This window comes from Pteropus alecto, unplaced genomic scaffold (assembly GCF_000325575.1).
Source record: "Pteropus alecto unplaced genomic scaffold, ASM32557v1 scaffold79, whole genome shotgun sequence".
NCBI lineage: Eukaryota > Metazoa > Chordata > Mammalia > Chiroptera > Pteropodidae > Pteropus > Pteropus alecto.
The window spans coordinates 19,144,003-19,162,210 of NW_006494612.1; the positions used below are offsets into that span (position 1 = coordinate 19,144,003).

Here is an 18,208-nt window from a genome sequence, read left to right on the forward strand (position 1 = left end):
ATTTTTCTGACCAATAATCATATTAGCTGACCTCACATCACATTGACAGAATGTCTCATTAAGTGAGAGCTAAAGCATAGAGATGATGTGGTGGCCTGAGGGAAAAAAAATTTGTCAGGAATAGTGAATGAGATAGTGACTACAATGAAGTAAAAAAAATAAGTTCTGAACTCCTGGAAAACACAGAAAAATCAAATACCTATTAGCTGGAGAAAAGCGCAAGAAAGGAGGGCTATTGGGTGTGCGTGGGGCACTGGATTGGAATAGCAGAATCAGAGGGATTTAATGAGTGATGATTGAGAGGAGGGAGGGAAAAGAGAGAATATTGTTTGGAGGCAGCTCTTTGGGAGACCATGAGAGAGACCGAGGTGAGCATTGAGGTGTTTCCTATTATGAATCCATCTACTTCTTTGAAAGTTTGATAGTGATTACAATAGAGGTTCAAATTATTTAAAATTATTTTTATTTGCTTTACTATTGTTTCTTCATGGCAATTCTAGGGTTAACCAGGACCACAAATTAACACTAAGTTTATGTAGGTTTCACATGATGTTTGTAGAGACCGTGCAGTATAGTGATTAAGAGGATAGGCTGGAGCCAGCTTGTTTGCACTCAGATAACAGCTATGCTACTTGCTACCTATCATTCTGGGCATGTTACTGAACATGCTAATAAAATAGGGGTAATAGTAGTGTGTAGCTCATATGGATGTTGTGTGTAGCAAATTAGTCCAGGCAGATGTAGGATGTTAGAACAATCTCTGACAGAATAGTACCTGGCACTTTATAAACATTCACTAATGCTAGATACAATTATGATTATTATTATTATCAATATTATTGTTATTCAAAAGATGCACCAGAACTTTTATGAGGCCAATATTTATAATTCATTTTAAAAATATAATGAGTGTTTACACTATCCCCAGCATGTGTTAAATTTTGAAGATGAAGCAGAAAACACTTATGAACTCAAAACTCTAGGGATCTCAGGAAAACATCAGGACTTAAGATTTAGTCAGTAAAGGACTTTTTGTTGGAGGTTAAATCAATATAGACCTACTTGGCACGTATATAGAACAGAGACCACCTAGATGCTCAGCATGTTTCTTACCTAAATTGAGTCAAATTATTTATAATCTCAAATGTACTTTCTCCAAAATGAGTTTTTCAGTTAGAGAGTAACTTCTGATAAGTGACTTTACTATATGGTCATTGAAAAAGAGGTCTACTAAATATAAATATTAGACATGTATGAAACAGAATCGACAGAAAGTCATAGAAAATAAAGAGCCTGAGTCGGCCTCTCCTGTGGAATGAAAGACCCCGCAGCCCCGCACTGAAACTGGCCTCTGAGGTTGTTTCTGAGCAAGCTACTTTTATTTTATCTAGGAAATAATTTATGTTATATGATCATAGATTACTATGATTACTTGTTTCTGGTAAGATATTGCTGTATAATATGGCGATGTAGTGCAAAAGGAAGTAAAAAATGGTCTTCCAAAATATTTCATCATTTCCTATCTTCTCCAATCTGGATATAAAGGAGTTACAATAAACATTTATGTTAAGTGATAATTGGAGCATAAAAATGACCATGAAAAACATATATGCATAAGTTGTGTGAAAAGTTTTTACATACGAATATAGTTTACTACTAGATATCAAGTAGCTGAAATAGAAGATAGAAGATTCAATAAGGCTTTTTCCAGTAACATGAACAGAAAATTTTTTTAAAAGTGTTTGTTAGAGAAAGGACCTTCTTTCCAATTAAGTATTAGAGGTTAATAAATTAAAAGGATATCTCTAGATACCATATTAAAGACCTAGAAAGGAAAAAAATGTTTTCATTTGATACCACATGATATTGATATATTATACTGAAGTCAGATATTTATCACTGATTATTTCATTTTAATTTATTTAATGCTCTGAAAAATACCCTACCTTAATTTTATTTTAAAATGCAGCAAAATTATACCTCATTGTTTGTTGTCTACACAACTTCATTCGTCCATTTTATTTTTCAGGTTTATTTCCTGCTGTCTTGAATCTTGCTTCTAATGCTCTCATCACCACAAATGCAACATGTGGAGAAAAAGGACCTGAAATGTATTGCAAGTTGGTAGAACATGTGCCTGGGCAGCCCGTGAGGAACCCCCAATGTCGAATTTGCAATCAAAACAGCAGCAATCCATATCGTATGTATTTTAATATGTGTTCATTTATAGTCCTGGGCAGGATTTGTAATTGAGAGATTTGAAGCCAATTTGCATTAAAGTCAAAGCACTTATGATCTCCAAATTTCCTGGAACTTTTCCTCCACTGTGAGATTCTTTACCATCCTTCTCCATCACTTGACAGACATTACTGGGGTTCCTCATACATACCAGGTATATACCATGGTTTTCTAGCTGAAGACCTGTGGTGGTCATTAGGTTTACTTCTCAAGAATAATAGTTATTAATTTAGGCTTTAGTCGTTCATTGGTCACTTATGTGCCAGGTACTGTGCTGGGGATCCAACAGGAATAAGGTGTGGTCCCTGCTTCTACTAATAAAGAAATGGGCAAAAAGCATACTTTTGACATATAGTGTGGTAAGTACAAAGGAAAGAATTAGCATAAGGGCCTGAGGCACAGAGAGGATGATCACAAATTCAGTCTTGGTATAAATGAAGCCTTGCCAGATGAAGTGCTGTCTAAGCCGAGATCCAAGGACAAGTTTGAGCAGAGCAGGTAAGGAGGAGAGAGAAGGAAGAGAAGAGGAATACCAAGGAGAGAGATCAGAATAAGACAGAAAACTTCACTTGCTCTGGGAAATACAAGTAGTTGGGGATGGCTAGAACTGATATATCAGACTTATTCAACAAGCATTTGAATACCTGCTACTACCAATGCATTGTACTGAAGCATAATGTCAAATCATACAAGCCCTTGACTTAGGGACTTGGAGGGGAAAATAAGAGAAACAGAAAAGTAAATCGAATACTGAGGGAACATCTAGTGATTCCCGAGAGAAAGCAGCTCATGTACTGAAAAAAATAAGAGTTAGTAAGATGAAAAGGGGAAAAGTGTCATGAAAGAAAAAGCCTACACAAATCTTGAAAGTAAAAAACAGCATGATATATCCAGAGAACTATAAGTGATTTAGTTTGATGAGTAAAACATTTATATGGAGAAGTGGAGAATGGTGTGAAATGGAGAGATTGTTTTAAAAATATGCACTGAGAATTCATCAAATATATATCGGGAGATTAATAAAGTGAATATTTAATGTCAATGAGGTGAGATAATGGGGATAAAGCTTCACAGTTGTATTACTATTACAGTTGCTTAATTTTTGTTTTAAATTGTAAAACATAAAACAAAGAAAGCTTTCTTTCATAATTTACATTTTTCATCTCAAAAGAAAGTTGGGAGGCATGCATTTTTTCTTGCAGCTGGTTAAATGGAATAATACATAGTCCTCTCTCTATTATTTAAATTAGAGATGCTGAGAACAATATGTGTGGAGAACTGGGACTTTTGCGATTAAAATTGCTGGTCTTGTACATGACAGAATTTAGATTTTTAGTGCCCGTCTAAGTCTGACCACCTTCTTGGAACTTTGTCTTGTTACTTCAGTTCCCACTGATGTTTAAAAAAGTAATTAAGAAACCAAAGATGGCAATCATGAGAACTTTCCTTGCCTTTTAATAACTCTAGTTATTTTCTGTGGTGTAGATTGTTATGGTAGGGGGATAAGAGTGGGGAGTGGTGGAACACATCCAATCTGTTAGCTATTCTTGTATAGAATGTGAAGAGCAAAGGATCTGGTTCAGAGCCCTGGGAAAACATCAAAAGCAATAAAATTGAAGTAAACTTCAGAAGATAAAAGACTGATGGACTATAAACTTTGAGTTCATTAAGGAAAAAGATGAAGCTTGATGGGGAGAAACTGTCATTGGTTCAGGAACTGGTTGGTGGCCTTGCTGATTTCCTAAAGAACGTGACAGAGCCTAAAGGCATGGAAGTGATTGGGGGCAGTGGTGGGCAGGTGGTTGGGAGTGAGTAGATGTGTATTTAGGATGAACTAGGAAGAGAGCGACAGTTAAAGTATATAAAATAACATGTGTGTGTCTGTGTGTATGCATATATACATGTACATCTGTGTGTGTGCATATATACATGTACATATGTGTGTGTGTGTGTGTGTGTGTATATATATATATATATATATATATATATATAAAAATGTGTATAAACAAATACATATAGTTCCTGCCTACAAGTAAAATATTAGGGTAAACATGGCTTCGATGTAGATGTAGAAAGCAATTAAACGAATATTCAAAACAATAAACTCAGGGCTCTAACTTGTGGTACATACTATAAATGATGTAAAATTTCTAAGAAGAAAAACATCAGCGGGAACTGAAATAACAAGAGAAAATTTCAAGGAGGTGGTCAGATTTATATCGACACTAAAAAGCTAAATTACCTGAGATAATAGGGGAAGGCATTCTAGAAAAGGAGAAAAAGGAGGAAATGTGAGTGGTCCTAAGAGACAGGATGGAGGGCAGATACAATGATTGGGGTGGGAAAAAAATTGAGTGGAATAAAAATCTAGCAATAATAAATATATTTTGGTAAAAGTTGGATTAACAGATGACAAAATTCCACAAATTCAGAAAACAGCTAGAATAAAACAGCTAGAAGGTCTGTACGTAATTACCATACAAAGAAAAGGAAACTTGAACTTTCTGTTAGACTGTGCTTCCCAATTAAAAACTAGCAATTTGAAAGGTTTCTTTCATCATGATTTCCTCACCAGTTTTCCGATGCAGTTAGCTTTGGATTGGCTTGTGTAGCTATCCCTGTTAAGGATAAGTTTCTGTCTCCTTTGAAATAAGGGAAGTATGCCAACAATTAATCCGTTTTTGCAAATTAATTATGATTAAACTTTTATAATGGGGATTATGGTTCATTGTTTATTCATCTCCCAGTCTTCCTTTCTGTGAATAATTCTCATATCAATTTGACCTGCGGTGGAAGATATCAACATTTCCAATTAGACAGCTCCTCTCACAATTACTTATGAGCCATGAATTTAATTTTGAAATATGGTTGTGTGTCTGTGTGTTTATATCACATATTAAATCTACAACTGTAAAGAAGATGCAAGATGTTTAGGGAATGTTTGCTGTGATATTTATTTTTCTTCAGAAGCAATACCAGTAATATTTCATTTATAGGTTCTGAGTCCTAATGGGCCAATTTCAGCACCCACTCACATCACCAAGGGCATTTATTTGATATTTAGTTATGCTTCTTATATTTGTCATCATTATAAAGACCTGACACCTTCAACAGAACAAGTTAACTAGCATTAATTATTTAATCTATTCAGCAATTTTATTTTTCATTAATGAGGTAGGATACCTCGTCTCAGTGGACCGCTGTGATAAGACAGTAGAAAACAAAGTCCATGTTTAGATGAATTAAATAATTTACCAATAAAAGTCAATTTCTTTTCTGTCCTATAACTCATATTACCATAAGCATCTCATTAGTACACATGACTGCATTACTAAATTATGTAGGCAAATCAAGAGTCCATGGTTGTTCTTCATAGTGATATGGTTTGTTCATTTTTCGAAGTATTCCTTCAATTTACAAAAAAAGGACTGTGTTCTAATCTACAAGGTTATTGTTAGGTCATTCATTTGAAACATCTTCCCAGAGAATTAGTTTTATAAAAGTTCTCAAGACTGAAACCCATAGACATCCGTCATTCATGAAGAAGAGTAGCAGGGAAGCTAACCACCACTTTGTTTACATTTCTGTGGGAAAATATGCTGACTTCCAAGTGAGAGGTTAGGAAGTTAAGTACCCTTCATGCAGCCTTGGGAATAGAAATAGGAACATCCCACAACTTCCACGCCTGCCATTCTCACCCATGCATGAGCTGGGCTTGTTTAGAAGAGGAGAAAAGCAACAGAATTTGTGGGAAATGAGAAGCACAAGGACCAATGACTGAAAACCAAAATAAAACAAGGGCATAGGCAGCCCTGAGGTAATGGCTGATGTTATGAGATGCATGGAACTCAGTTGGAGGGGATGAGGAAACTATGAGATTTGAAGATTGTAAGAAGGAAGGAAGTATGAGAGTACTGTGGGGTAAGGGGACAGTGATTGTCCACACACCTTCTACTCTCTATCTTCAATCTCCCTTTTATTCTCACAAAAAGTCCTGTTCTCATCTATCTTGAGCAAAGGCAAGGAAAGATCCATGTTTTGTTGGCAGGATGCAGTTTCACATGCCATTCTTTCTTTGCTTGCCATTATTGTCCAGACTCCTCCACTGAGTTAGTGATTATGAGGACAGGCAAATAAATGATGGATTGGAGGTTTCGAGTATATTTCATTATTTTAAATAGTGGCAGAAAGTTGGCAAGTTAAGAACTAACTGCAAAAAGCCTCATAGGATGGATTTGACAGCATTTTTTATTAAAACCAGATACATAGTGGATTGCCCAAGTATTGGTAATAATGAATGTGTCAAAAGGACAAATCTTCAAGTACCTTTAAACCACAATTCAGAATTTTGTTTCCATTAACAAAGTTGATGGCATACTAGAGCCGCCTCAACAGTAGATGTTTTCTTCTTTGAATGATTGACACATCAATTAGATTTCAATATTATTTCTTCACACTTAATTTCTGTGGTTATCATTAAAGTTGCCCATTTTAGTTGATGGCCAGACTGCCAAGCTACTTATTCTCTTATAGCCTAAGTGTTTAACCATTTTGTACTACCTTGTGGCATGCTATGAAAAAGTTAGCATTAAATAAATTCTGTTGAAGATGGGAATTGTTCTCTCTTTATATTATTTTAATGTTTGATAGTCACATGATGATAGTTTTGTGTTAGTTTTACTTTTTTTCTTTAAATAAACAGTTATATATTTATTATATGATCTTTTCTCCTCCTTTCACATGCTACTGCTGATTCAATAGAGAGACATCCAATTACAAATGCTATTGATGGAAAGAACACTTGGTGGCAGAGTCCCAGTATTAAGAATGGAATTGAATACCATTATGTGACCATTACACTGGATTTACAGCAGGTAAATGCCTCTTTTTTGTGTGTTTGTTTTTAATCATTTCTCACTTTGAAATTGTATCTTGGATTTGCTATTTGCGTAATTCTTGGGTGAAAAGATACTCCTTCTTATCACCCTCCATTATTTTCTTGATACAATGAACAAAGGGACCTATTCATTTAGTATGCTGTTATATTAAACTATTTGGCATTTATTTCTAAAGCACAACTAAAATGAATTCACAGAAAGAGTTTATTGCTGAATTAAGAGCTGATTCTATTTTGACTAAGGAGAGTCAATGAGGAAAATACAGATCAACAAAATTTTACATAGAGAAAATATAATAGTGCTATTTTTAAGTTTTCCTCATGGTATGTGTCCTGAAAGGTTGTTGGATAAGAAGGATTTGGAGAAAATTGCCCCTTATTACTAAGAGTTGAGCAAGCTGTGACATTGATTATTAAATTAAACCCGGGCCACTAAATGAGGTAATAATCCTTGTAGTTGTATAAAATTAATGTTGAAACTTAAGAGTTTGTGTTGCATAGGACTAGGTGCCTTCTACACTTAATTTCTTTCTTTTTTTTTGTTCTCAATATTCAGGTCAGGCTCACACTATTAATCAAGACTCCCCATCATCCCAACTCTTTTAGGCTTGCAAATAGCATGGAATCTGGAAAAATGTTCCCATAGTTTTCTGCTGTTCTAAATTCAAAAGCTTATTTAATTGACTGAAGCCTGAGACTGGAGGCACTGAAGTTAGACTTCACTAACTCAGCCTGTTTTTCTCTCACTCTCTGGAATCATCATAGGAAAGATTCTTAGCCACTTCTCTCTGGCCCAGTGGAGATATTGCGGCAGAGTTTGGGGTTAGGGAAGAGGAAATGGCCAAGATAGTTACTGACAGAAACTGTACACTATACAGGTTATGTTTCCATAGGTGGCTATGGTAGAGGGGAGCACCAGCCAATGGGGGTTAGCCACCGTCTCAGAGGACCAGATAAGCACCAGGCATTTCCAAAATGGATAATGTTTGTAATCACTATAGGAGTACAACCTTCCGGTTTAGGGTTTGAGACCACTTTTCCAGGGTGCACACATTCAGGAACTGCAAAGAGCTGGCTGGTGGGTCTCACAGCAGACCTTTTTCCCACCCATCTGGAACTCCTTAGGACCTGAGCAACTAGGTAGCACCTAGGGCTTAGTGCTTCAGCTAAATCAGCAACTAACATGGATTTATTTCCATCCATGCTAGCAGCTGACTGTCAGCCTTGAGTTAAAGATATTTCTCAGGAAGTCTCAGAGCACTATCAGGAAATGGCAGGTCAAACTACCACACTGATCAATCATGCTTTAGGTCAGTGAAATCTTGCACATGAATTCCCTGCAAATTCTATCCTCAAAATGGACTTCATTTCTCTCCTGATAGTCACAGCAGTTCTCCCCCTTTATATAGTCATTGAAAGTTGGCCTTCCCAATCAGGAGTGAATCTGTTGTCTATTGCCTCGGGTCCTTTTCTGGGAAAGGGAAACAATAAATAGGGATGGTTAATTGCTCTAGTTTATTCTCTACCTATTCTTTTAGATTGCATATGGAGCCAGAGGTTCAATTATTGATATAATTTGCACAAATCACTTATATTACTCTTTGAGCTCAACCACAATGGTGCATGGTACAATAGATGGTACAATCACCAGTTTTTACTGAACCATTTCTATCTATCATACCTACCTATCATTATTAATTCAAGAGGTCAAAGACTTCACCTGAAAAGGTCATTTTTTCAATGACCATTTATAATTTTCTTAGTTTGCTTTGTATCCCCACTCATCCCACATGATATCTCAGGAATTAGGTGGATCTGTTCTTGCTGCTTCAAATTAGTATAATGGCCTTAAGGTGAGTGAATACTGAAGATATCTTTCTGGTATAGTTCAGTCTTCATAAAAAGTAGCAGGATTCTGTTTATAAAACAGGTCTACCTAACTCCAAAGTCTAGAATATACCCAGTGGAAGTAGTACTGTGATATGACCTCATATACTCCTCAATGCCAGGATGATGCCCATTTATGTCTTTACATCAGCCCTCCCCTACTTCCTGTAAATCAACTCACTCCATGTTCAAGAAAAGGGGAACACAATCTATAAAATAAAATAAATCTTATTTCTACTTGATTCAGATTTTAAATTAGTCAGTGATTTAATGATGTTAAAAGTAAAGCAGGTTTGTAATCAGGTTTTATAATGGAATTCCTCAGAAAGGAAGGAGCTTTAGATCTTTTATTTGACCTTAGATTTTGGAGTAGCAAACTATGGAACAGTGTCACAAAACTTACTCAGCTAAAGAGTAAAGCTGCAGGAACATATAATTTAATGCATTAGCAACAGAGAAAATGTGGACATCCTTATTTTTTCATTTACTTCTCACAATAAGCTTATGAGGCAGCTAGTATTATTATCCTTATTTAATAGTCGAAGACCACTGAACTTAGAAAAGCTAAGTGACTTGGCCTTTTTAACAAAGTTTATTGTGGGCAAGGCTCGAATTTCAACCTGAGTAGTCTAAATTCAGACCCCAAACTATACCAGTAATTCCTAAACTGGAATCTGAAGACCTAGCCTGGGGAGTTCATGAGAATTTTTGGTACATAAATTCAAGAGGTCAATACTATGAGTTTAAGAAATGCCACACTACGGTCTCTTGGTTTCAATGGGAGAATATAGCCAACATCTGTTTTGTTGCAAAATAGGAGAGTAGATCTCTCATTTTCTTGCACATTTTAGTATGCTTCTAAAATAGCATACTTGTCTTTTCTACTTACAGCATGAAGGATTAATAATTATTTGGCATAATATGAACTATTATCCAACTGGGAGTCAGGGCAGAAGTTTTGCAATGAATAGGTAAATATCACTAAATGTTTGTCATTAATGCAGTAAGAGGTTTGACCATTTATTAGTTCTCCTATATATTTTGAGAAGTATGAATTTTAACAAGTGACAATTTATCTTTTGTTATTGATATATACACAGCTCCTCCATATTTTAATTATAAATAACCACCACTGGATTTTCTCTTTTAGATCATTACAGATTACACTAGGACATTTCCTTTACATTTTAACATTCAAAATGAGTGCTAGAAAGCTATAACAAGTTATTGAGAAGAAAGTAGCTACCTATTTCATAAACTGATTTCTTTATGATTTTTATTACTAAAGGATTATTCATTTTTCCCAATTGTATTATTTATTCACAGCATACATATCTTGAGCAAATGATTTAATCATGCTGTGCCCCAAATACTAGATTAGCAAAATAAATCTTATAATATCATGGCAAGAAATTTGAAATAATAAAAATAGCAATATAACTAAATTCCATCTGGCAATTATAGCTTTTGTAATGTTGTCGTATAGGCATAAAATTGTAGTTTAACTCTTCCAGTTATGTATATGCAAAAACCCAGTCTGATGGCAAAGAAAATATGCATCAATTTATAAGACAATAATAGGGACTTGGAGGTTAACAGAGTGTCCAAAACATTCCATTTTAATTCTCTTCCAACTGGATTTTCACCACAATATGTATTATGATATCTGATCCAATTTTATGCCTTTTTAAATCTTGTCATTTTCTCAGGCCTGCCCTTCAATTTATTTAGGAAGAAAGCTGATTGGTAAATGGGGTAAAACACAGAGGGGCAGCTTTTCAATAGACTTTGTTAATATATAGTGATGTTATATTTTTTCTCTGTGATGCAGGTATGGCATAAATTAGATATATTCAGATGTATTCATTCCCTTCATTGCAACAAACAATTCTCTTTTCTTCCTCATTTATCCCCAAAACCAAAAATGTGTTTATCAAGATTGTCTTGCAGTTTCAGAGATTAATTTCCACATATTCTTGACCAGTAAATATTTTATTTACTGACCTTATAGAAACATAGTTAGTGAGATAGGTTAACAATTTTAAATGGGAATTATGTTTTGGAAGGATGTTGTCTTAGCATTTCTATACAAATATTATGATACTTTTAGAATCTATATGAATAGTATGGAAACATTTTTTTCTAGAGCCTTGAACCACTAATGTAATGATAGAATCCTCTGTAATAGTAAAGCATGAAATACATTGAGGTATTTCAATGTATGATAATTTTTATATATCCAAAATTTATTTTGTCTAAACATAGTAAGGATAATCAAATTTTCAATCTTGAAGGAAAATTATTATTTTCTTATATCACCCTTTCTTCTTACTTATTCTCATTGAAAACATCTGTTGTATAGTTTAGAGAGCAAAATTAGCTTTACCTATTGAATAATGAAAAAATTGAGATTGATGCAATTCATAATTATTCAACAGGTATAAAGGAGTATAAACAATATCCCTACATTTAATGCCTTGCTATCTAAAGAAGAAGACATACACATGCACTATATTAAAAAGCCACACAAGACTGAGATAGTCCCAGTTAAATATGCTTTTATTCAACAGATTCTATTTGATGTAAGGATTTCCTTTTTGGAGACATCTTTATTAAGGCCTTAACCCATGGCATGGTGATTAGATGTTTATTTTCCTATAGTCCCACTAGATTGTGAACTCTTAAAGTCAGAGGTCTTTGATTATTTATATTTATCATGATGCTCAGCATTTAGCAGGAACTCAGCAGATTTGATGAAAGAATGGTGCATGGCTACTCTTCAAAACATTAAATATTTTCATTGGTACTAATTGGGTGACTGCTAAATTGATGAATCCAAAATTAACTATAGAGGAGATTATAATCTATACATTAAAAATGGCCTGTATGGATACATCTTGTTTAGTATAGCAGAATATAATTGAAATCATATTTTTTTTACCTTCTTTAATTTTTTTTGTTTGTTTTATGATCATTGATTCAATGTCACAGATAGGATCAGTAGTTAATTCAAAAATGTATTCTCCCTCTAAATGAATCTGTGCTGACCTTTTAATCATTAGTAAAGGTGGCAACCAGCCTTAGTGTCTACATTGTACAGAACATTAGTTCTAATTATCTTCCCTTCTGTCTACTTTTAATACTGTAGTCACATTGATCTTAGTACAAAATCAGATTACATCACTCCTTCTACCAAAACTCTCTAATGGCTTTCCAATACTCAGCGGGACAAGCACAATGACACAAAGAATTACAGGATCTGTACCTCCACTGTCTTTCATCTTTGACTTCATCTCCCCTCTTCAGTTGCCCAACTGGCTACCTCATTGGCTCATGAAGGCCTCTATTCCTACTGTTCCTGCCTCAAGGCCTTTGTACTTGCTGTTCCTTCTGTCTGGAATTATTTTCCCCAATTTTCATGAAGCCTTTTCTTCACTTCCTTTGGGTTTTTATTCAAGTGTCACCATAGCAAGGACCTCCCTGATAATCTTATTTAAAATTGTAAACCCCTGCCTACTTCCTAATCTACTTCCCATAAGCTATATTGCTAATTTGCACTGTATATTTTGCTATTTATGTTAAATGTTGTTTACCTTGCTTTTCTAAAGGCAATTTTCATGAGCATGGAGATACTTGTCTTTTTTTAATTGCCACATTCTAAGCACTTAGAGTAGTGCCCAGCATATAAGAGACATTGGATAAATTTATGTTAAATGAATAAGTGATTGAATAAATGAACAATACAAAACAACCATCCGTAATGTAAGACTCTTATTAAAGCTAAGAATTAAACAAAAGGTGAAATAATCTCATTGTGTTTGTGATAAAATATGCTATGCATTTTTTAACTTATGAACTTTTTTTTAAGCCTCAGGTTAAATAACACAAAGTAAATTTTCTCACTAGTTCTTTCCTAAACATGTTGTAAACTTGGATTATATTTGTCCTTCTCTGTGTGACTTTACTACATTTATAGCTTTATTTGGGAAAAACGGGTTTTAATCAATTTACATCCCCTTTTGAAACAAAGAAGTCTAGGACTGTAGTTTCTTTTAACTGATATTTTGTAATTTCCTAGTGGAAAAACAATAGATGTAAAAAAGCGGGGAAAGGCCACTATGATGCTGTTTAAACAAGAGTGTAGACTTAGGATATTATGTATTTTGCTATAAAATGCTGATTAATTCTAACAACATTATGAACATGTAAACATTTTGGACATGTAGATTCTATTTCAAATAGTGTCAAAATGATAGCCCTAGAAGGTAATGCTTAAAACCAGGACATAAATTAGAGAATTGTTATTTAAAAACAGAAATAACAGTACAAAGAAAGATCTATTAAGAATCTGTGGGGAAAGACCCGTTAATGTTTTTATATCATACTACTTCTGTTATGGAAAATCTGAACAGCACTACCTAAAAAAGACAAAACGTGAGCTATTTTTGACAACTCTCTGATGGCTTCCACACATAAAACACAACTGTGTTTCATTATATAGTTGGAATATTGTGTATTCTCCCATTTTATCCTCGGAGTCTAATTTACTTATTATATATGTAATTGTATAACTTATATATTCTATACACATATTTATTATTTCTAGAGTTGACAATGTATATAAGTTATTCAATATCATATGTGTTTTACTTTGTAGATAATACACATTTTCAATATTACCCTGAGTCTCTAAAATACAAAAATGGCCAGAGGATGAGGATGAGGCTGAGAAAGGAGGAGATATAATTTTGCATAGGTTTCATTTCCTAACCTATCACTTATCAGTTTATTTACCTTATATAAATTGTCCCATTTTTATGTTCTTCAATTTGGTCATATGTAAAATGGAGCTAATAGTATCACTTCTTTATTAAGAAGATTATTATAAAAGTACAGTGATGTAGTGTAGGCAAATAGCCTAGTACACTGTTCCACACTAGTTGATACTTCTAGATAACCCATATGTCACAGAAGAAATTAGAATGTGTTAGAAAATATTTTTAAATAAATGATAATTAAAAATACAACATATCAAACTTTTTGTTGTTTATTCTCACTTGATTTCACTGTGGTCAGTATTCTTTCAATTCTTTGAGATTCAATTTTTGAAATTTGTTTTCACCCAACATATAGTTAGTGACTTTTGTGCATTGGGAAAAATGCGGATTCTATAGTTGCTGGCTACAGTGTTATAAAAAGTCAGTGGGTTATGTATGTGTTTGTTTATATATATTAAGGCTATTTTATTAGGGACATATGGATTTAGAATGGAGCTGTATTAACCTTTTTAAAAATACTATCGCTAGCAATAATTCTATCTTTCAAGTTTACTTTCACGACTTCACTAGATTCCTTTATGCTAATGTTTGCATAATACAGCTTTTTCCATTTTATTTGATGTCCTTATATTTAAAGAGTATCTTTTGTAATCAGTCTGTAACAAAATTTATTTAGTCAGTTGGATAATCATTGTCTTTAAATTGGATATTTAATTCATTTATATTTAATATTACCAGCAATATTTGGGTTCAAAGTGCCATATTCCCATTCGTTTTCTATTTGTCTTTTGTTATTTTTTTTCTTGACTTCCTTTCTTTTTTATATTAAAGATTTTTTCTATTTATCTATTTTTTCTTTTATTAACTTGTATTCCATGTAGTCTTTTTCACTTGTACTAATTACCATAAATATTATAGCATACATCCTCGATGATCAGAACTTGATATAAATTGGTATTTAAATTATTTCCCAGACAAGTCAAAGACTTTAAAACACTTTACATCTATACCCTCCACCTATGCCACCCCTTGCCCATGTAGATTTTATCCTATAGTTCTGATGTGTTTAATTCTATGTTTATATTAAGCTCCATAGAAAGTAATTGTTACCATTATAAACATGTGATATTAATTAATTAATTAATTAATTAATTAATTTTTAATGACAGAGTTTGCTGGTAACAAATTCTTTTTTTCCTGAAAATTTTTTCTTTTATTTTTTATTCATATTTTTCATAAGGAATAAAAATGTTGTTTGGATGTTATTTTCTTTCAGCTCTTTAAAGATTTTATTTATTTTTAATGACAGAGTTTGCTGGTAACAAATTCTTTTTTTCCTGAAAATTTTTTCTTTTATTTTTTATTCATATTTTTCATAAGGAATAAAAATGTTGTTTGGATGTTATTTTCTTTCAGCTCTTTAAAGATTTCATACCATTATTGCCTAGCCTTCAATATGTCTACTGTGAAGTCAGTCAAAGTTTTGATCACTTTTCCTTTGAAAGTAAGGTATCTTTTTTCCTGTGTCTCCTTTCAAGATTTTTCTTTGTCTTTGGTGTTCAAGGATTCTCTACAGTGTGTGTAGGAGTGATTTTATTTGTCTAAACACTGGTTGGAGTTCAAAAGCTTCTGGATTCTATGGATTGATGTCTTTACTGGTTTTAGAAAATTCCCCAGCCAATAGTTCTTCAAATGTTGTTCCTGTCCATTCTCTTCTGTTTTGGGGACTCCACTTATATGTATGTTAGACTTTTCATCATGTCCATCATGTATTCCACGCTTTTCTTTATTTTCCTCTATTTTCCCCTCTCTTCTCAAGGTTTCTTTATTACACACATTTTATGGTGACCTATTTTTTAATATACTGATCTGTCTGTTAGATCTAATCTTTATTAAAACACATTTACTGAATCCTTAATTTCAGTAATTCTATTTTTTAGTTCTAGAATTTCTATTTAATACTTTAAAAAATAGATTCCAGACAACTTCTTCATTTAGTCATCTGGAACATATTAAGCAAAGTTATTTTTGTTAATTATATGTCTGATAACTAACATTTGAAACATCTGTCAGTCTGTTTCTATTCCCTTTTCCTCCCTTCTTGGTTTTACTGATTCATGGAAAGTTTAGTAGTATTTTTATTAATAATGTCTTAAATGCATTTATTTTTATTCTGCCAAGAGTCAGCCTTTATTCAATTAGCTGTTTAGATGTTTTGTGGCTTGGTTGGGGGATGCCGATGGCTGTTTCTCATTTGCCCTTACATTTAGGGGTAGACCTTAAGGGCTCCCAACTAAAAGCCGTTCCTTTCCTTTGTGGTTGACTCTGAATTCATATTTTGTCTCCTCAACTTTGTGAGACTTCCCACAGATCTGCTTAGCTTCTTACCTCTTATGAGCTAATTTCTGCATGGTGTTTATCTTCTGGCTTTGTCACCACTTAATGTGGTAAATCTCTTAAAAGCAAAAGCTGAGTTGAATGTAGTGCTAATTTCTCTATGGCTCAAGGCCCCTCTCCTCATGGCCCTGAACTCTAATGTTCATCTTCTCAACTTGTGAGATTAATGAAAGCTCTAGAATGTCACTTTTTCTGCATGCCTCTATTCACCTCTCGGCAAATCAGTGAATACCCTGAGAGGAAAATAACCAGCTCTTCCTGATCTGTAACTCTTTAATCAAGTTTAGGTGTTTTGCTTGTTCTCTGCTACCTTAAATGGATGTTTTTAGTATTTTATTCAGCATTTGTAGTTCTTGCCTTTGAGAGAAAATGGAAAATATGTATTTATTCATAGTTTTAAAAACAAAAAATCAGAGCATATTTTCTGATAAGATTTCTTTTGTTTTTTTGTGTGTGTGTGTGAGTTTAAGTAGTATGAATTATTGATTCAACAATACAATACTAATTATTTAGATATTTTGATGGTTAGGAAGAAAGCAAGAAATAATATTTAAAATTAGAATTATCCTGGACAAGCTGAGATGCATGAAATTGTCAACTAAAGTAATCCAAAACAAAGTAGGTCTTAAGCAGGAAATACCAGTCCTCTTATGGTATCTGCCCTGAATAATACATAAATAAAATTATTTATCAGTAGTACATCTGAAAAATGTAGATTGAGCAGGCACTGTTCTAACCCTTTAAGTCTGGACATGAAGATACACAAGTTTTTGTTTTTCAGATTTCACATTCTAACTGGGTAGGTAGGGTTGCTGTGGAGAGAAAAGGGGCATAGAAAATTAAGTATATAATTTAGAATAGCGAAAATGTCATGGAAAAAAACAAAACAGGATAATACGAAAGTAATAAAAAGCTACTGTATGTGTATGTTTTACCTATAATTTTGAGAAAGTGACATTTGAGCTGAGAATTTAATAACAGAAAGTGCCAATTACATAAAAAGCTGAGCAAAGTTTATACCAGACAGGAACAAACTTGGTGTGCTGGAAAATGGGAGGAAGGCCAATGTGTCTGGAACATAGTGGTAAAGAACAAAGGCTGTAGGAGATAATGTCAGGAAGGTATCCAGGTAGACTTATATCGTATGGGAAATAGTCATGATAAGGAGTTAGATTTAATTCTGAGTGTAGTAAAAGAACTACAATGGGATTTAAGCAAGGAGTAATATGATTTCATTTGTTTTGTTAGAAATATTGCCTTGCCTGCTAAATGGAGAAGATGAAACAGAGTGAAAACTAGGAGGCAGTTAAGAAACTGTTGCTATATTTGAGCCACGAGATGATGACTTAGACTAGGGTGGTAGTAGCAGAAATGGATAGAAGTGGTAGGTTAAGATTTACTGTGGTGAATATGAATAGATGTGATGATGGAATAGATGTAGAAGGTGAGGCAAAAATGTTGACTTCTAGGATTTTACCCTGAAAAATTTTATTTTACTGAGATAGTATAGACTGAAGGAGGAGCAGGATGGAGATACTGGGTGGTACTTAAAGGCTCTCCTTTAACATGTTATATTTGAAATGATTGTTAATCATCTAAGTGAAAATATTAAAGAGACAATTGGATTTATGAATCTGGAGTTTATGGGAAAGTTTAGAGCTAGTGATATGAATTTGTATATCACTGGCAAAGAGGGTGTTTTTAACACTAAAGCCCTGTTTATGATCACCTAGAAAGAAAGTATAGTGTTAAAAGTTCCTAAAATTAAATTTTAGGCACTTCAAACAGAAGAGAGGAAGGTAAAATTGTAGAAGCCAAAATAAAATATATCAAGAAAGAGGGAGTGGTCTACTGTGGCAATGCAGCTTCTGAGAGGGACATATTAAACCACTCAGATATTGGAAATGTCAGAATATAAAAACCTACTAAATTTCAGTGAGTGACATTTTCAGACTGATAACTTTACTGAAATATTGGTATTTAGCCAATAATAATATCATTAGGACCTTGT

General features: G+C 33.6%; 1 protein-coding gene across 2 annotated transcripts in view; it reads left to right on the top strand.

Moving 5' to 3' along the window:
• Positions 1-18,208, top strand: part of LAMA2 (laminin subunit alpha 2) — a 493,622-nt gene that overhangs the window by 120,737 nt on the left and 354,677 nt on the right. For both annotated transcript variants that reach the window (XM_006926157.1, XM_006926158.1), the window contains exons 2-3: positions 2,030-2,200; positions 7,000-7,112. In XM_006926157.1, coding sequence (XP_006926219.1) covers positions 2,030-2,200; positions 7,000-7,112 — 284 coding nt within the window. The remainder of the gene's footprint in view (positions 1-2,029; positions 2,201-6,999; positions 7,113-18,208) is intronic.